At 42.1% G+C, this 21,271-nt stretch overlaps 1 protein-coding gene across 18 annotated transcripts in view; it reads right to left on the bottom strand.

Moving 5' to 3' along the window:
- KIAA1217 (KIAA1217 ortholog) overlaps positions 1–21,271 on the bottom strand; it is a 586,069-nt gene that overhangs the window by 34,506 nt on the left and 530,292 nt on the right. For all 18 annotated transcript variants that reach the window (XM_069086314.1, XM_069086315.1, XM_069086298.1 and 15 more), the window contains one exon: positions 12,624–12,793. In XM_069086314.1, coding sequence (XP_068942415.1) covers positions 12,624–12,793 — 170 coding nt within the window. The remainder of the gene's footprint in view (positions 1–12,623; positions 12,794–21,271) is intronic.

Genomic DNA, 21,271 nt, shown 5'->3' with positions numbered 1-21,271 from the left:
ATTGCCTTCCTTGCTCTCTGATATAACTACTATTTGGTATTCCATTTTACTGCTGCCATATTTCATCTTAGAGCTAGTGATAAAGAGAGATTTGTCAGTGGTCCAGGGTACAAATGGATGTGTGGAAAATCCCTAATGGTGGATAATCCAGAAATCATTTGGGTTTGGTTTTGGAATAGAGATGCCCTCATTCAGATTAGATGCCTGCACAGCAGTTCCCATCTTTACACATCTCCCTTTGTTGATGGGGACTGCTAAGCTTGGTGGCTGGACAGAAGCAGCAGACAGTCCACAATATCCCCTTGTTGCAGGTCAGGAGCTCTCTAGTTACTAGCTAGAAGGGCCTTCGAGGTCATCAAGAACAAAATCTCATTTCACAGAGAAAGAACCTGAAACCCAGAAAGGTTAAGTGAGTTGCCCAATCTCACGTAGGTAGCAGCAGGTCACAGAGGTGGCACTGGAAACCTGCTTCCCTGACTCCTACTCCCATGACCCTCTGCATTGTACCCTGCTGACTGTATGGGATATTTCAGTCCAGGACCTGAAGCTTATCTAGCTGTTAAGTCTCATCCTTGCACAGGAGAAAGAAGGCTGGCTCTGACATTTACTGTCTGTATGATTTTTGAAAAGTCATTTTATTTTCCTAGGCCCAAGTTTGTTTATCCTTATTGAATTTAGCAGTTTCTGAGGGCCCTTCAAATTTGCGATCATATGACCCTACGACCCTAAAAGGGATTGGCAATAGCTAAAAATAGAATTCTAGAAACACATGCATGTATTTATCTATAGAGAAATAGATGCATATTACCTATCTCTCTAACTGTTTTAAGGTTTGCTAAATACTTTACAAATATCTCATTTGATCCTCAAAACAATCATAAGAGGTAAATTCTAATCCCCATTTACAGATAAGGAAACTAAAGAAGAATCAACTTGCCCAGAGTCACACAGATAACACAGGTAGTTAGTGTCTGAGGTAGGATTCAAGCTCAGGTGTTCCTGACTCTAAGTAAGACCCATCCTCTATAAAATGGGCCATTTACCTGCCTCTATACCACAGAATACCTTAGAGGAGGTGAAGGGGAATTTCTGTTTTCTATACTGGAAATGAGACTGGTTGGTATCATGTGGTCAAATACTGGTGAAGCACATATAGGAGCAAGACAAATGAAGCTACAGTCTGACTAGTGCTGAGTGCTAGAAAAGGCTGTGTGTATGTATGTACTGTCTCAAAATTACTGCTGTAATACCAAAGTCCTTAGTAAGAAGCCTTTGAGGAGCATATAAATGAAAGAGATAAAAGCCTTCATTTCCTAGTGATATCCTTCAAGTTAATTAATTTCAACAAGCTTTCAAGCTGAATCTTGTTGGAATTTAGCCCTGTTCTTCTAGGCCTTATTACAACTCCTTCTTGGGAAGCTGGAACCGACTAGATTGGACTGGACCAGGAAGGACCTTCTGTCTCACAGGTCTTGTTCCTTTTTCCCTATCCAGATTGATTTCCTTGTCTCCTTAGACAGAGCTCACTCTATTCACCCTGGCCTGGCTGTTCCACAAACAAGACACTCCACCTGTTGACTTTGGGCATTTTCTCTGGCTGCTCCCTGTGCCTGGAATTCTCTCCCTTCTCCACTCTACTGACTTCCCCGGCTTCTTTTAAGCCCCAAATAAAAATCCAAGCTCCTAGAGGAAGCTTCTTCCAAACCCTCTTAATTCCAGAGCCTTCCCTCTATTATCTCCTAGCTTGTTCTGTATCCATTTGTTTACTTTCTGTCTCCCCATTAGATTGTAAGCTCCTTGAGGTCAGGGACCGTCTTTGCCACTTTTTGTTTCCCAGTGTTTAGCACAGGGTGTGGAACACAGCAAGTACTTAATAGGTGTTTATTAATTGATTGGCTCGTGAATCAAGTAGCACTAAAGTTAGGACTTAGATTACAACAACCCTGTGAACCAGGTGCTGCTATCACTCGCACTTGCCGAGGAGGAAACAGAAGGAGAGAGAGGTTAGTTAAATGATTACCCAGGGTAACACAGCCTACTCTGTGTAAAGACAGTGAGAACACAAATATGAAAGGAAAAAGAGGTCTCCATAAGGAGCTTTATTTTACAGTCTTTATGTAAATTGGATTATATGCATTTCTAATCCTATTAGTTTTTTTTTTTAATTGGTGAAGCTGCCTTTATTTTTCTTTCAGGAGATCCTGGGAACTGACTTGAAAGCCCTATGCATGTGTCTGTATACATACATCTATTTCTGAGACATTAAACATTTGCTCTGACCTGTCTCTGGATCTAAAATCCAAATTTTGGATCTCTCCAAGATAGTCCATACCATTGATGGGATTTTTGGTAAGGGGTCCCAGAAGTATAATTGATTGATCACTCATGGATTGGGGCACAGCCTACTAGGGCCTTCTCTCCTGTGTCTAAGCCTTTTTTTTTTTTTTTTGCTTTTTGGAGTGGCAATTGGGGTTAAGTGACTTGCCTAAGGTCACATGGCTAGTTTTTTTTATTAAGTGTCTCAGACTGGATTTGAACTCAGGTCCTCCTGACTCCAGGGCTGGTGCTTTATTCACTGCACCACCTAGCCGCTCCCCCAGTGTCTGACCCTTGAAACCCAGGCTCATAACCCGTTAACATGAAGCAGCATGGTGAGGACAATGGACCTGAAGACAGCACTTGGGTACCAATGCCAGCTTTGTGATGTTATTATGGTCTCTAAGATTTCTTCCAGCTCCAACAACCTATGATTTTACTTTGCTTTACTCCCCCCCTAACCATGTAGGAAAGAATAGAAGTGGGTATGGATGGTGGGAAATGGGGCTGGGATCAGCTGTGTGAAGGCCTCTCTGAGCCTTTCCATTCCTAGGATTTAGCTCGGTACCCTCCTGTGCCAGAGGGAAGGAATAGAGACTTAGTGCTTTAATCTGTCCAGGGATTTACAATCTGAACCCATAAGCTCTATTCATTATTTCTGCTGGGCAAAAGAAAACAAGCTATTTTCATTAGCCCCCAAACTTTATAAGCAAGAGAGGGGGTTTGGCTTTGAAGAAATGCAAAAACTTTAAGGTGCCCACAAAGCATTATAAGGCAGTACAATGTGGTTAGATTTAGAGAAGCTAGGATCCCATGCCATTCTGATACTTGACTTCCTTGGACCTTGGGCAAGCCAATTAATAGTAACCCCTAACATTTATAACTCATTTGAATGTTTTCAAGGGCTTTCCATATATCATCTCGTGAGATCCTCAGAACAACCCTGTGAGGTAGGTGCTATTATCATCACCCCATTTTACAGATGAGGCAAATGAAGCACACGGGATTTGCTCAGTCACACAGCAAACAAGTGTTCATCGCAGCATTTGAACTCAGGTCTTTCTGACTCTAAGGCCTGCACACTGTTCACTGAATTCATCTAACTGCCTGTAATCTCCTCTAAGACCCCTTTCAGGTCTAAATCAAGAAATCTAGATTACCTAACCTTCCTGAGATTAAGTTTCATTGTCTGTAAAATAAGTGGCTTTGGCCAATGAGACTTTAGGCAACTCAATTCAATTTAATGAAGATTTATTAAGCATCTCCTTATGGGGCAAGGCACTGTTGAGTCTTGGGGATCTAAAGACAAGATAAAAACATCTCTGGCCCTGAAGGGCAGGCTGGATTTGAAATAGGAGAACCCAGATTCCAGTCCAGACTCTGCTACCTGGGCAGCACTTAAAATCTCTGGACCTTGTTTTCCTCCTCTGCACACTGAGAGGATTGGACTTTTAAGGTTTCTTCCATGCTGAACAATATTGCAATGAGGTTGGGGATAGACTACATTATAAGCAGATGAACCAATGACTTATAACCTGAAGGAGAGAATGCTTACGAGTTGAATATCAATAAAGGTTTCCTAGAGGAGGTAGGTGGCCTTTGGCAGAACCTCAAAGGGAGATAATTCCAAAAGATGCAGGTGAGGAGAGCCTGCAGGCCAGGCATGCAGGAAGGCTGATACAAAGGCCTGGCAGCTGGCCCTCCAGCTTAAAATGGGGGTGGGGAAGGAAGGCTGGACTAGGTGGCCTTGAAGATCCTTGGCAGCTCGAAAACCATGAAGTTTTTCAAATATGTCACTCTGCTGAATATGAAAAATGATTCATTTACCTTCTCTTCGAAATTCCTTCAGTTTATTTCCATCCTTTCCTTATTTATAAGCCTTTGGCCAAGAGATAAGAGAAGCAGATAATCCTATGCTTCCCCAGGGAGCACACATTAATTTTAGCCCCAAGAAAAGCCTGTCCCATGGGTGAAGGCACCTGGTTCAGTTCAGGACCCCTTCCCTTCAGGCATTCTAGGACCACATATAGCTTCATAGATGGCCGAGTTAAACAGGAGGTTTTCAAATGGAAACCTGGACAGTAGAGACAGTGTAGGCAGTGGCACATTGGGGGCTAACTCTTCGTAGGGTGTACATCTTCAGTCCTACCACCTGGGGGTGTGAGTAGACAGACTGAGACTCAGGCTCATTGCCCTAAAGCACTATCTCCTAAAAATCCCCCTAAAGTGACTTGGCAAAACCAGGTTGATGTCATTCCAAACTCAAGGACTCTGTGCTGGGCCTGTGTTTCCTTTTCACTCTGAAATCTGGTGTCCTTCCCCCTCTCTGAGCAGTGATAGTGGGCTTCTGCAAAGTCTCAATGAATGGAACAATATGTGCAGAGTCATCTCCCTTTTTACCAGGAGACGAGTACTGTGGGTCGTGGGGTGAGGGGGCAGGCTCTATCTCTCCTGGGCCCTCTCTCTTTTGGCTTTCCAGAGGCAGCCCACAGACTCCTCTCTTTGGAATGCTTCTCTCCCCCTTCAGCCCAGGGACAAAATGAAGACATGTAGCCATTTCTCAGTCTTTGAAACTGCCTTAGGAAGAGCCATCTCTGTCTGGTGTTTTGGAGAAAGGACATGTCTCCTACCAGCCTGGTTCTATTACTTTACAGAGGTAAGAGGGGAGAAAGCAGCTGGAGGCAGAGGGCTGGCTTGGCATGCTTGAAGAGCACGGGACTTGGTGTTAGAGGCCCTGGGTTTGAATTCAAGCTGTGTCACTTCCAACCTGAGTGACCTTGGGCGAATTACTCCCTCTCTAGCACTCAAGTTTCCTCTTTTATAATAGAAAGTAGAGCTGCAACTAAGGTAGGGCAGTCTAACCTTTGTTCCAGGGAACTGAATTTAGAAGATGCTAACAAAACTTGCAGTCTTTTAGCAAAGCAGAAACAAGAGAGGTTAGTGTCTAGGTAGCAGCTATGAAAAGGGACAAAAGTAACAAAGTACTTCCTCACATAGACTGCCACCTAGTACATAACCTCTTCTCTTGCCTAAGCCCTAGTCCAACCCCACCCAGGAGTAAATTCAGAGAAGATGCCCTAGGTATAGTTTATAGTATTTGACCTGAAGGTGGGGGTGAGGTGGGGGAGTGGGAGTGGGAAGAATTTCTCCTTAGGGATTAGGAGTGGACTGGAGATTTCAGTGATAAAAAGAATGATCCCCAGATGAGGAAACTCCCTCTGCCAGTGCTAATTATAGTCTTCAAGAAGAGGTTCTTAACCTTTTTTTGGTGTCCTGGACCCTTTTGGCAATTTGGTGAAGTCGGTGGACTCCCTCTCAGAATAACGCATAAAATAAACTACCCAGAAATATAATGGAAACTTATATTGAAATACAAGTGTTAAAATAATAAAAAATTTTTTTTTAAAGTTCAGGGACCTCAGTTAATAAGCCCTGACTTAGAGTTACCTACAACATTGACAAGTCAAGTGATCTGCCCAAGGTCACACAATCGATGTGTCAGAGGGGAGATCTGAAACCAGGTCTTCTGGCTCTGAGGCCACATGCTCTATTTAACTATAAAATAGTGCTTCATTCGGATATAAATCCATTACATATAGATACATATTTGCATCCATTGGTAGACATCTCTAGGACGGCAGGGGAAGGAGCAGAAAAGAAGGAAAATAAAAGAAGAAAGTGACATGTCAACTTTATTATGTATTTAAAAGGAACAGCAAGGGGCAGTGAGTGTGCAGTGAATAGAGCATCAGCCCTGGAGTCAGGAGGACCTGAGTTCAAATTTGGCCTCAAATACCTGACACTTACTGGCTGTGTCACCCTAGGCAAGTCCTTAACCCTAATTGTCTCGAAAAATAAACAAACCCAAAAATAGGAATAGCAAGTTATATATGACAGATTTTGTAGTTTCATGCACCATCATCTTTTTTCCTATTCTACTATGTTATAGAAATGTGTGTTTTACAAGTTCAGAATAAAATAAATAAAATAATCTAATCATGGAAATTAATTATTAGTGACTGAACATCTGATACATAATCATACCATATAAAGGCAGTTAGGTGGTGGAGTGGATAGAGAGAGAGAGACTTGAAGACAGGAAGACCTGGTTCAATTTCTGCCTCGGACATTCATTAGCTAAGTGACCCAGACAAATCACATAAACCCTCTGTGCCTCAGTTTCCACATCTCTAAAATGAAGGTAAGAATAGTGTACACACATACACACACACACACACACACAGTACTAGCACCTACCTCCCAAGGTTTTTGTGAGGATCAGATAAAATAACTTACAAGTGATTTGCAAACCACAGAGCCCTAGAGAAATGGCTGCCATTTTATGGCCAATGTTCCATCTGCTATGTGGATTCCATAACTAAGACTGCATGCTCTTCAAGATAGACTAAAAAACCAAACAAACCTAGCACCTGCTACCTTCTCACCGGTACCAATTAATTGGAGAGACAATTATTGGTATCTAAGTTTCTTGAAGGTGGCGATCCTATGTTTCATGAATTTTTTATTGGCTAGTATACATTATAGTTACATAGTGAACACAACTGTTATAAATGTGGTTTTACTGTTTTAACAAAAGAAGAGGAGGCTGGAGTCCAGGTCCTGAACTAATTCTCTGTGTGTCTCCGCCTTAAGAAAAATGCCTTATTTGCTAATGTTCCTCCTTCTGATGGAGGCAGGATCAGTGAGAAATGGCCTGTACCTGGAATATGAACATGTGGCCCAAGGAGTGAGCTTTTCAGCCTCAGGAGCAAAGCAGGAATCACCTGGAACCAGGTTCTGATGGCCTCCCTCTCCCCACTCCCTGCCCCTTCCCTGGACTACGTGGGTCTTGCTTAGAACTAGCTTCCTTTTCTCGTAGCCTTCCTGTCCCTTCCCCTCTCTTTCCCTCCCTTTTCCTGCTCTCCTCTGTCCACCCATTCCATTCCCTCATTTCTCTTCTCTAACATTTGCATCAAGTTTCTATTGTTGAGAATAATCCATCAATTCTGGAAACGAAATGCTCATCTACAAATAGGATATGCTCTGCAAGCTTGGGATTTTCCTATGATTTAATTATCTAATTACTGTAGTCCTTTGCCAAGCACAGAGGATTTCAAGCAGTTTCACCATTTTATAACATAGTTCAGAGTGTATTTGAATTTCTAATTCCATTCTGTACTTTCCAGGCTATTTTAGCGAGTCCCCATATACCACTAATGACAGCCACATCATTGAATTTCCACTAGCTTTGGGGTAGCTCTCATTTCCTGGCATATTATATACTTACTGAAGGAGAATTGGTGCTGAGGTAGCTTAATTATTTTCAACTATTTTTGTCTTAAATACGCTGCACAAAAGGAAAGGACAGAAATCCCAGGGAGAAGTCAACTGAACAGATTACGAGTCCAGACACCAGGAAGGAGGGCAAAGAATACAGAGGTTACAAGGGCTCGGGAACAAAATGTCTATTTTCCCCCTGCCTGGCCCAGAAACAAATATGATCTTCGAAGCCACTGTTGAAGTGAATTCCTGAATGTAACTACATGTTTTGTTAATTAGTTATCAAATCTGGAGACCTAATAAAAACTAGGAAGAGAGAAGGCTTTGGAGTCAGCAGAGAGTTTTCTTTTTTTTTTTTTATTTTCAGCAGACAGTTTTGCAGGCTGGCTTTCCTATGCTCTTTGGGCCTCAGTTTTCTCATCTGCAAAATGGGTATACTCTGCATACTTACACTACCAGCTTCAGAAGTGCGTCAGTCTATGGCAGTCATTTTGGGGGGTTTAGAAGGCTTTTTCCAGAGTTGGACTGGCCGAGGATGTAGAAAGCAGGAGGCTTTTGTTTTAGATGATGCATCATGTTTGATTAAAGAACATAATGCATGCCAAGCATTAAATAATTGTGATGTGTTTTCGTTATTACTCAAGACCAATAAAATAAGTTATATAGTTAAGATGGGTGCCTTGCTATCCAATTCAATCTTTAGATGCTCTGCTTCAATTTAATCAGTCAACAACGGACAAATACATATCATGCACCTGTGATGTGTTAGGTACCGGGCTAAGAGCTAGAGATACAAGAGTGCAAACTCCTGCCTTGAAAGAGTTAGTATTCCAACGGACAAGACAATATGTACACCCAGAAGAACACCCAGAAGAAAGACAAAGTCAAGGCAGCTCACAAGAGCTTTGGCCAGCCACTGAAACAGGCTGAGAGGAGGAAGAGATGGGTCCTTTCCATGCAAAAGCAATTAAAAAGAATGTGCTGCCCCAGAAGAATCAAGCAAGGCCTTGTGCTATGGGAATGGGAATCTGAATATCTTCCCTGCCCCTAGGTCCTTTGATAGGCTTAGGTGACTCTGAGAACCTTCCCTGATTTGAGAATATGCTCTGCCCCCCTAATAGGCTGAATGTGCTCACCTGGAGCCTGTGGTGGGAGGCTTCGTCTTTAAGAACACCCACACCTTGTTACTTTGTGATTGGGCAGTGGGTCAGAGGGTTGTGATGGTCTCTGACCCAGGAAAAGGCTATTTATACCCTAATGTGAGGTTTTGCTTTGGGGCTCACTTTGGGAAGATGGTGAGATTTGGCCAGATGAGACTGTGGGCAGCCATTGAGCCCCCCTGGCTTTGAAAACCCAGATGTTGGTGCTTCCCTCTCTGGTAACTGACTAGGTATAAATGTAATGGTCAGACAGCTGGAAGCCTGTCTGCTGATCTGTTTCTCTGTCTCCTTGTAACTTCTGTTTGTATTCTCTGAAGTTCAGGTGCTGACTTTTTCCCCTGAACTAGGTAAAATGATGTATGTTTGATTGATTAAAGTAAGATTGTTAACTCATTTTGAGTTGCTTTCCTTTGGAGAAGTAGATCTAGGAACCTGTGTTGGTAGCCACCCTGGGGATGCTAGGGTGCTTGCTGCTACACCTTGTCACTGAAACAGATTTCCTGTAAGGCTCAAACCCTCTCAGCTCTTATCTGTTTGAGCAAAAGGTGTCACTGAGACCTGCAGATGCAGATACCAGTCAAACACCACCTACACACATAAGGCCTTTCCCCGTCCCCTTAGCTGTTACTGCTTCCCCATCAAAATTATCTTGTATTTAGAGTGTGTGTATCTATACATATGTATTATACATATATATACATATATTATGTATATATGTATTCGGTATATATTGTATTTAGTCTCTGTGTGTGTGTGTATATAATATATATACCCATACACAGCATATACCTATTATATGTATATAGACATACATATTCACATGTGTGTGTATATACCTACACATGCATATGTATATAATTGTATATATGTGTGTGCGAACAAATTGTACAAAAGGCGGCACAGTTTAGTTGATGGAGCTGTGGCCTCAAAGACCTAGGCTCCAGTGACACATACTGGTCATGTCCAATCATTCACCTTCTCAGAACTCTGGGCAGCTTTCTAAGATTGTAAGTCATATAAGGTGCTGACACACCTTGGTAGCAGGATTTTGTTATCTTGGAGTTCTCTATAATAAAACCCCTGATTTGATGTTTTGTAAATAACTGTATACATACATGTGCTTTTCCTCACTGCCAGTAGGACATAAGCCCTCAGTAGGGAGGGAATGCTGCATTTCTGTCTTTATATTGCCAGTGCCTAGCACACACTCAATGTTTAATCAATGTGTACTGACTGACTGAGGGCACCTCCCTAGGTCCCCATAGCCCAGTTGGCCTTTTCTTTTCTGGAAGGGAGCATAGTCTCCCATGCTGGCACTGTTTATAACTTGTTTATTCAAGATGACTGCAGATTTTTAAAATAAACATTGTACCAGGGCTTAAATAACCTTGTTCGCCCTGAAGTACCACTTTGTATCAGTTGGACAGGACTTTCTCTAATCCACAGGAGGGTCATAGGAAATGAAGGACTATACTACTTCTCTCTTTTTGTCCGACCTACCTACCCTGCTCTGGCTCATCTGGCTTAGAGGACAAAGGGAAATACTTCCCCTCTATAGTTCCCCTCTATAGTCTATAGTTAAGCTGCATGAGAAAAATACAGGGCTGATGCAACCGGCTCATTCCAGGAGGTAAGCTTAAGATAACAAAGGCATGAACCTTTCAGGCTAATGAAGTCATCCCAGACTTTAAACTGGCAGGAAGCTCAGAGGTATTCTAGACCAACCCTTGCATTTTACAAATGAGGGAAACTGAGGCCCAGGGGATTAGATGACTTATTCAAAGTTAAAAGTAACCATGAGAGGTGAGATTTGAACTCAGTTCCTCAGTCTAGAGGCTTGCTGTTTCCACTTAGACACTGCCTTACAATCTAGAGACTTCACCAATCAGAAAGGCTCATGAACATGGAAAGATCTTGTATGCCACAGAGGAATATTCTTCATAAGATCACAGATTTAGAGCTGGGAAAGCTCCTGAACTTACAAGTGAGGGAGCTGATGAATCTGCAGAGAAAACATGACGACCTCATTGGTGGCGTCCTAGATAGAACATGGGACCTGAAGTCGGGAAGACCAGAATTCAAACTCTGCCTGTATCCTGGGCCAGTCACTTCACCACCAAGGGCCTTGGCTTTGTCATCTACCCATCACAGGGCTATAGTGAGAATCACATGATATACCACCCCGAGGGCATTCTGCAAACCCACAGGCACTAGATGAATGGGAGCAAAGATATCACCTCGCCAACAAAGGTCCATATAGTCAAAGCTATGGCTTTGTCAGCAGCAACATATGGCTGTGAAAGGAGGACTCTATGGAAAGCCGAGCGCCACAGAATTGATGCTTTCTAATCATGGTGCTGGAGAAGACTTTTGAGAGTCCCTTGGACAGAGAGGAGATCAAATCAGTTAACACTTAAGAAATGAATTCAGACTATTCACTGGAAGGTCAAATACTGAAGATGAAGTTTAAGTACCTTGGCCATGTGATGAGAAGATGGGGCTCATTAGAAAAGACCACGATGTTGGGAAAGATTGAAGGCAAAAGGAAGAAGATATGAATAGAGAGTATCATGGAAGAAATGAACAAAGAACTTGAACAAACTTCTTAAGACAGTGGAGGGCAGAGGGCCTGCTGTGTTAAGATCCATAGAGTCGCAAAGAGTCAGACATGACAAAACAACAATAAAATTATCGTGAGTTCTTCTAGGGCAGGGATAAGCCAGGACCTCTGTGTTCAGCCTAGTCTAATGCCGTATCTATACAGTTCCCAGTCAAACACCAAGCACATGTTGACTTATGGTGACCGTCTTTTTATTATGATTGATTTGTAATACTGTGGTTTCTAATTTTCCCCAATGTAGAGAAATTAGAGGTGTACAATCTCTCCACATTTACAATGAGGAATATCCATTCTATCTAGCAAGGCTAGATATCTGAAAGCACAGAATTCTGAAGACTAAATCCATGAGAATCGCTGGCCAAGAGAGGTAGAATTAACTGCTGCTGCTCAGAGATTCTTTATCAGTGGAATGGGAAAAGGAATTTGCCGCCTTCTTATCTATTCCCAAAGGAACAACTCTTGCTAAGACTCTCATCACCACCTGCTTGGAGATCCTAATGCAAGAATTTCCTCCACCAGTCTTGGCACATCCAAAGGACTTGTGCCATGAGTTCCCTTCACTTGGCATTGGTCGGAACTCCCATGTTTCTCTGTGTTCTTCACAGTCATCCTTTCATACAGGGGCCTACAGTGACCCCCAAAGAGTCCTCTGGACAGCTGGGACAAACAGACAAAGAATCACAAGATGATTTCTTGATGGCCCATAGGCCTTCCCTTCAAGCTTCAGCACAGTCCAAAGCCTTCCTTGTATATAGGAGGAGCCAGATCAGTTAACTTCATACACCTTCCTGCCTGGAGCTATGTCTTAACCCCTCCCATGTAGGCCCTACCAAACAAGTCCCATTTTAAGACTGGCTGATGTGATTTTCTTTCCCATCTCACACAATCCAGTCAAACTTAAAAGTTGAATTTTCTCCATCAGTTAACCCTATACTTGATTGTATCTATTGTCTTTCCCATATGAGAAAGAGGAAAGAGGAAAACAAACAAGAGTGAATAGGAATGGAGGAGCCAGAAAGGCTTCAATAGCTAGCTAGATGACTCAGGTTGATGACTTTGTTAACTCTGCCCCTCTCTGTCTCTCTCTGTCTCTGTGTCTGTCTCTTTTAACTCTGCCTCTCCTAAATGCAATTAACACCAATCAAGGCATCCCCTGTGATGTCACTGGTGTTCTCCGAAAATAAAGGCTGGACAGCAATAAGAAGTGTGCTGTATCAATGGTGTATCAGTCAACGTAGAACTCATACCTGAAGTTCCCTCATCTGACGGAGCTGGAGCCGGAGTTCAGACACATTTCGCTTCATGTCATACAGGCTCATCTGGATTGCTGTTGAACCGGCAGGGGGTGGTTGACTAAAGAGTGCACTGGACTCCTGGGAGCCTAAAGAAGTCTTCCCGCCAGACACATGAGGGGATCCTGCAAGAAGAACACAGGAATTCCTTAGTATGTCAGAGAACAGAAGCCCACTGCAGTGTTCCCCTTCCTGGCACTGTGGGCTGAGGGAAGCAGTGAAAAGGGCACTGGCACACAGAAAGGGATTAATAACTGCTCTACCATTCATTCATTTACTTGGAAAGAGGCCCTGGGTCCAAATCTGGGGTCTGCCATTTGCTAGTTGTGAGACCTTAGGCCTAAATTGCCTCATCTATAAAATAAGGGGACTGACTAGAAGACCCTTCAAGATCCCTTTCAGAGCTAAATCTATGATCCCACATCCAATGTCAGGAGTACAAGTAATTTTTTTTTTTTAAAGCAATCAGGGTTAAGTAACTTGCTCAAGGTTACACGGCCAGTTATTTCTGGGTGTGGTGCTGAGTATCTGAGCCCGGATTTGATCCAGGTCATCCCGACACTGGAGCCAGTGCTCTTACTCGCTGAGCCACCTGGCTGACCCTAAGCAATTGGGGTTAAGTAACTTGCTCAAGGTTACACGGCCAGTTATTTCTGGGTGTGGTGCTGAGTATCTGAGCCTGGATTTGATCTCCAGGTCTTCTCAACACTGGAGCCGGTGCTCTTACTCGCTGAGCTACCTGGCCGCCCCAGGAGTACAAGTAATTGCACAAATATGTCTTACAGAGTTAGAGAGCAGGGATTGAACCTATAATTTCATCAGTAAAGGGCACTCCTTAGATGAGAAACCACCTTCTCCCCATGCAGGTCTACACCTTCTCTCTAGTTTATAGTCTAGACTGTTGCCTAGAGCCCTGTAAGGTTAAATTAAGCCCGAGGTCAAACAGACAGTAATGTGTCAAAGGTGAGACTAGAATTATAACAACTCCCTGTATTGCCTGTATACCCTGGAGTTTTGGTCAGGCATATAGGCAGAACTAAAAAGAAGACTCAGGAAACTCCCAGAATGTCTTAGGACTGCTAACTCCAGTAGAAGACATGTGGCCTTGGCTCAGGTCAATATTAAATTCTTTATATCCAATGGTAACCAGAAGACTGATCTCAAGTTATCTCGCCTGCAGCTCTCTCCTCTGCCATCAATGACTGAATCAATCATCTGGTATTTATGAAATGTCTGCTGTGCTCCAAGAACAGTGCCAGGCATTTATGTACAGGATCCTAACTTCAGAGCTAGGAGAGACCTCGGAGGTCATGAAGTCCAGACGTGCCTTTATTTGACAGATGAGGAGGCACAGAGTTCAAGTGACTTGCCTAGGGTCACACTGCTAATAAATACCCAAGGAAGATTTCGAACTGGCCTCCAAGTCTGGAGTTCTAATTCCTAAATTATGTATTCTGTAAGCATGCCTGAGGGAGGTCAGAGACTGGTCAAAGTGATCCTGAATTCTGATTTTAAAAGATACCCAAAGATCTGGAGAAAGTGATTGGGGGCAGGGAAGAGGTGTTGGTATCTAGACAGCCTAGGAGTTCAGGAATAATTCTTTCTACAGGCAAGAGGAAGTGTTCTCTCCTCTTTCCCACCCCCCCACCCCCCAACCTCTCCTGAAAACAATACAGTCCTAAGGAAGGGGCCAGCAGGGCAGCCTCTGAGTCAGATTAATCACACCCATGCCCACACTTCTGAATGAGCTTTTCTGTTTCCTTTCCTGTAAAGGGCAGAGTTGAAGCCTTTAAATAGGCCAAGGTCTCCCAGCAGTAATAGCTGCAGATCAGTTCATCTCACACACCCTTCTCCTTTCCAGACAGGGCCTGGGGAATAAGCAGCATTGGGGCCTGTCAGATTTTCCTCATCTTGTACAGCTCAGTAAAAGTCAAAAGACAATTTAAAGCTCCACTGAATGAGGGGGTTTTCTCATAGCCTTGTCCTCACATTCACTGTTTAGGAACTTGTCCTGGAATCACAAAACAAAACTAAAGTGGACAGGACACCCAGTTCCCTATCCAGAGACTTATAAATACCCATGTAAGACAGGAGTCTCAGCTTTCCCTGGATAATGTCTCTTGGGAGGAGAGGAACTGTCCAGAAAGGGGCAGAGTAGCCTAGAGTTGGTGAGATGCCCTGGTCAATGAGTGTGTTTAATTTTCCTTACATTAAAACCAAAGTCTGCCATTTTGCCCCCCACTCCAACACCATAATTTACCTTTCTTCAAATTCTAGTCACCATTCCTCCTTCTGTCCTCTGACCACCTCTAAATCCTATGACCCCTAGACATTCTATTTCCTCATTTTCTGATCAAGGAAAGGCTGTTGTCCAGTGAATCCAAATGCAATCTTAAATTTGGCTTTCCCTCTGTGTTGTAAAAGCAAAAAGCAAGTCTGAGAAGCACCATTTTGATTGTGTCATTTGATGGAATGGTTTGGTTTTGGGATTTTTTCTTTGGCCAGGGATGGATACGCACTCTACCAGTTTGTGCCACTGGACACCTCCTGTTCTGTGGTACCTTCCATTAATGGGTTTTTAAGACATACTTTTTCATTTCATTGTCCTCATCGAGCTATGTCTGCTATGCTGGTCACACTCCAAAATCACTGAGTACTTGTTTGTTTCCTGTTCAATAGGTTGCCAAGGTATCACTCCACAAAAATTAATATTCTGGCATAAAAGAAAAGGAAATGATTCCATGTTGGGTTTTGTTTGGTGACCCAGCTAAAGAAACCGTCCACAAATTCATTGTGATTCCTGGTCCCAAAGCTGCTTGATAATCCTTGTATTCATTCTTTATTGGTTCCCTATCACATTTCTCACAGTATTTCCAAGTCTTTCCTGTTCTTCACAAGCCTCCAACCATAGCCTTGACTCCTGAACTCTCAACAGATGACCCAGTTTCCTACTTTGTTGAGATCAAGGCCAACTGAGTTAAGCTCTTTTCAGTTTTGGCCTCATTCCACCTAAAGATCTTTCCATGTCTTCATCTTCCCTTGACTTTCCTCCTCCCTGCCCTGCATTAAAGAGAAGTAGTCTTCTGTGGGAACAAAAGGGTCCCACCCAGGGGTGGGGAACCTGAGGTCTCAAGGCCACATGTGGCCCTCTAGGTCCTCAAGTGCAGTCCTTTAACTGAACCCAAACTTCGCAGAACAAATCCCCTTAATAAAAGGATCTGTTCTGTAAAACTAGACTCAGTCAAAAGGCTACACCTGAAGACCTAGAAGACCACATGTGTCTCAAGGCTGTAGGTTCCCCACCCCTGCACCTATCTGTGCTCTTGATCCATAGCCCTTTCACCTGACAGCAACATGGTGCAACACATCAACTTCTATTACAATGTAAGCAAGCATTCTTTTCTGTTGTCCAAAAAGTTACTTGATCTGGGGCGGCCAGGTAGTACAGTGAGTAAGAGCACCGGCTCCAGTGTCAGGATAACCTGGGGATCGAATTTGGGCCCAGAAATAACTGGCCCTGTAACCTTGAGCAAGTTACTTAATGCCAATTGCTAAAAAAAAAAAAAAGTTACTTGATCTCCCTGAGCCCCAGGAACCTTAGAGGGTCTAAAAAAATGATCACTGCTAAGGATTCTACCAACCCCAAGCCTGCCTCTCATGGAACCTAGTGTTATTTTACATCTCTCTTCCTCTCTTTATCTCAATCTATGGAACCTTTCTCTTCTGCCTTCAAACATTCTCAAGTTTCCTTTTTGATTCTTAAAAGGTTCTTTGATCTCATCGACACAGGTACTCCCAGCATTAATGCACAATGCCAACCCATTCATGTCTTCTCATCCTGTACTTCTTCTCAACATGTTCCCTTATAAATCTTTCAGAGGTGGGGAAAATCCATTTACTGGGAGCCTCCCTTTGGATCTCTTGACACTGAATGGATACCAATGGATACAGCCAGGCTCTCATGGTTTTATCCTTCATTCTTGCCACATGACTAGTCTACTTCCTTTTCTGGTGGTACGTTGTTCCAAAGATGTCTTTTATGCAGCCGCTCAGTTCTTGGCTGGTTATATGCTGCGGCCTACCATGCACTTCTCCATTGCACTTTGGGTGACCCTCAACTTAAGTTTCTGGAGACTATTACTTGGTCTGTTGCCACCTAGCATCACTGAAAGAATATTATTCTTTTATCTTAAATTAAAAAACAAACAAACAACCTTTCCCTGACCTAGGATAAATTCATTCTCCAAATCATAGAGTTAAGTCCCTTTCTATTCCAAACCTAGGTCCCTATGACCATCTTACATTTGTCAACCTGATGGGAATAGTTCTCAAATACCCCTAGAGTATGCTTTAGCAAAAGCAAGCAACTAATTAATGTAAACAATACTAATCATCTCGCCAGGCTTCACAAAAGAGTGTTTTGATTGGCTAAGAGACTTAATTTGGAAAACAGTTATAAATAAACCATTAGGTTAGAAACAAAACAGTCAAGGTAGGCACACTCTACTTACAAATTTTAGTAAATGGTGGAATGTTAAGTGATAATTGGACATTTTGGTCCTTAACTTCATGTACTCTTATCATGTTCAATCTGATGATGCAAAAATGAACTGTGCCACTGTTACTAGGTAAAGCTGTCTGGAAAGGGGGCAACTAATTTGAGTAATGGGAAGAATACACAAAAAAGTTAAAATAATAACTCTAGACATAAGTGAATCGTTTAAATTTTTTCACCAGCTTCAAAGTGGTGAAAAACTCAATTTCCAAAGCTTTAGAGATCACTATAGAGCGGGCTCACAATTCCATCGCCAAGTACTGGTACTATATGTATTTTCACTTTTAATATTTTTGCATCATAAAAATTTGAAAATATCAGAAGGTTGTTATTAATATTTTGAATGGTATTTGTTTTCATCAGAACATTTTCTTATAAATATTTTATTTTAATACATGTTCTCTTCTTAAATGTAATTTTCTTATACCCAGGACCATAATTTTTCTATCAGAAATACTTTAACTTTGTACTAATTCCTGAGAAAAGTTTTTTGAATTAAAATATAGCAAATTTTTCTAGAATATATATATAATTCTATTAAGTGAGGAATACAAGCATTTAGCAGAATCTTACTAGTCAGAGGATGGTTAGCCTCATTCTCTAATAAACTAAGTAAATTGGAACAATGAAACATCGTGAAGAATGAAGAATTCTGTATTGGAAGCATGTGACCTGGAGAACACAAGATCCAATCTTAGGTCAGTTACTCCCATATGTGCAACCATAGGCACCTCAATTTTTCTCTCTTGTCCTCAGTTCCCTCATCTGTAAACTGAGAGTTGGGTTGGAAGTGCTCTTACAGTCCTGAATCCTACAATTCCATGAAATACTGAAGAAAAAACCCAAAGATGTTAAATCATTATAGATACAATCAGAAAAGAGGGAAAGGGATGGGAAAGGGGGAAAGACCAAGGTGGCAATAAGATCTGGGAGACAGTTCAGAAGAGTTTGGGGGACCACTGAGGTAAGCTCTAGAAAGATGCCAGAGCAATTGCAAATGACTTAAGCATTCTAGAGGGGGATTCAGCATGGCAATTTTAAGCAACTCAAGCTTAGAACTGAACACTGAAACGATTTTTTTTCTCAACGAGAAGCAAAGCTGGCCTTTCTTCTTGGGAGGCAGGGTTGGCCTGCTCTCTTGAGTAGGAGGGTTGGGATAGACAGTACAGTGACCTAAAATTACACTCCCAAGAAACATTGAAATCCTTACCCCAAGCAAAAGTTTTATTAAGAGTAGAGAAAGACTAAGTATGCCTTGGGCATCTAAAGCACAGGAGAGACACCAGGAGAAAGGGGGAAGAAAGAGAGGAAGGAAAAAGGAAGACAAACAATGCCTGCTTTCTGTTTTCCTTAACGTAATCCATGGTGGAATTCATTAAGCTACAGAATTATAAGAAATTGAGAGTCATTTGAGAAGACAGTATAGTAAAGTCCAGGGACTTGACATTTTAGAAAGGGCAAAGGAAAGGGGAGGCAGAAAGGCACTGGATTTAGGGTCCGAAAACATGGGTTTGAATGTGACACTGCCCATGTTACCTTGGCCAAGTTATTTAGTCTCTTTGGGTCTCAGTTTCCTCACTGGTAAAATGAGGGAGGGTAGATTAAATGACTCCTAAGAAGTCACTCAGCTTTAAAACAATGTTCCCATGACTCTGCAGCATAATGACAGGAAGGGTGTGTTAAATATTTGCGAAGACTAGCAATGATTTCAAAGGCTGATTTTGCAAGGATGGGAGCCAAGGATCTCAAAGTGTCTCATCCCTTGAAGGGTGGTGACTCAATTCTTTCAGATTCCCCACTGGATTCAAACAAACAGAATATTGGTAAACAGTCTCTTTGGGCATTATGAGAGTTACCAGTTAATTCCAAGATGACCTGTCACAGTATAAGTGTAAAGGCTATAAAATTGCCACCCACCATTCTCTTAAAACTCAGGAATTACTTGAACAAGTGATAAGGAAACTGAGGGAATCTATCTTCTTTATGTGGATTTCCTCCACCCCCACTCCTTATATAATACATATGCTATACAAAATAAGAATAGAGGAAATGCCCCCCTGAGTCAGAGTCATGGATCACTCAGCCCAGCATCCCATCTCTGACATTGACTGCCAAAGGACATGCAGAGGGAGTTGCCCTCTTTAACTTTTAACTGGAAAGGTCAGCCTCAAAGGTGCTGAATAAATGCATTTTGGCTGGGAAAAATGGGGCAGTCTTTCTGACTAATGTATGACTATTGCCTTTTCAGTGATACATGGAGCCTGAAGGTGCTATGTCCAATAGAACAGAATAAAATATGCACTTTGGCTTTTGCCTTCGTCTTGAATTGAAATATTTAATTCCATTTCATCTAAATGGAAAATCAAAGTAATTGATGTGCCTGCCTATGCACAAAGAGCCAGATTACTAAGACCTAGAAAATGAGTGCAATGTTATGCAAGGGAGGAAAAAGAGGGCCAGATCTACTTCTACCCAGCTCCTGCCACCAGCTGTGATTTCCTAATTGGCATAATGGAGAACAAATTTCATTTACATTTGGACAAACTCAAAAAGTACAGTGGTTTTGCATTAGGATCCCCTCAATTTCACTACCCCATAGCCTGAGAGTTTCTTAACCTTCTTTGTGTTGGGCACCTCCTTGGCAGCCTGGTGAAGCCTATGAACTCTCAGAATGTTTCATGTATGCATGTATGTATAAGTATGTGTATACACACATATATACATATATATGTATGTGTTCACGTGCACATATATATTTGATACATATGTATATATCTCTCTCTATATATAAATACATAAAAATATTTGTGTCTATATATAGACTTATTTGTGTCTCATGGTGGCCATCTCAGGGATGGGGGGGGGGGAAGGGAAGAAAAAAAGGAAAAAAATTACATGTTAATTTTGTTGTATATTTGAAAGGACTAGCAAGTTGTGCATAGGTGATTTGAAGTTTCATGTGCGATAAAAAAATTAATAATTTTTTTTTCTCCTCAACGAGAAGCAAAGCTGGCCTTTCTTCTTGGGAGGTGGGGTTGGCCTGCTATCTTGAGCAGTAAGGTTGGGATAGACAGTATACTGACCTAAAATCGCACTCCCAAGAAACTGTTGACATTGAAATCCTTACCCCAAGCAAAAATTTTGTTAAGAGTAGAGAAAGACTATGTATCCCTTGGGCAACTGAAGCACAGAAGAGACACCAGGAGAAAGGGGGAAGAAAGAGGAGGAGAAAGGAAAAAAATCTTTTTTTTATTGCACTATGCTAGAGAAATGCTTGTTATTCCATAAATTAAAAAATTAAAAAAAATTTAAATGTGTAAAATAAAATATATAGGATTACAAAGGAAAATAATTGTATTAAAATATAGTTATTTTAGATCTATAGTTATAGCCATGGATATAGGTATAAAAAACAAAATCAATTACATAGACCTCAGATTAAGAACCCACTGATCTGAAGACAGCCAGGGCAAATTTCCTAACAAGCGACCACATTGGCATAATCAGGGCCAGATGTGGCCAAGCTGGTGAGTGCAATTGCCTTCATATCTGTGGATATAGGTACTCCATGCCCTATTGACTGGGGGGACATGTTGTATCCAAGCATCCCATCTTTTCCTATGAATGCATCTGCCTCACCCTTAAACCCCCCATATGTTCTTTCTGTGATTTCAAACTTGGATTGGATGAGTGGTGGTGGGAAGATGGAGAGAGACCCCTCAGAGGAACCTTAGTGGTGACCAGCACATATGTCTAAGAGAAGTAACTTCCAGTAGACAATTTACTGACATTAGAAAACAGGGCCTTTGGAGGTAAAGGTTCCTTTTAATTTTTCTGTTTGAGGGAGTATTATAACTATTATTATATCCTTGAGAGCAGAACTATCCTTGTTTCTATTTTTGGATTCCCAGTGCTTGGCAAATAGAATGCCCTTAATAAATCTTTTCTTCTTTCCTCTCTCCCTCCCTCCCTACCTTCCTCCTTCCCTCCCTCCCTCCTTCCCTTCCTTCCTTCCTTCCTTCCTTCCTTCCTTCCTTCCTTCCTTCCT

The sequence above is a fragment of the Petaurus breviceps genome, unplaced genomic scaffold (assembly GCF_028583685.1).
Source record: "Petaurus breviceps papuanus isolate PSGF00001 unplaced genomic scaffold, PetGlider_PUasm1.0 178, whole genome shotgun sequence".
Taxonomy (NCBI): domain Eukaryota; kingdom Metazoa; phylum Chordata; class Mammalia; order Diprotodontia; family Petauridae; genus Petaurus; species Petaurus breviceps.
The sequence above is the reverse complement of the archived record's forward strand: the minus strand, read 5'-3'. Positions and strand labels throughout refer to the sequence as shown.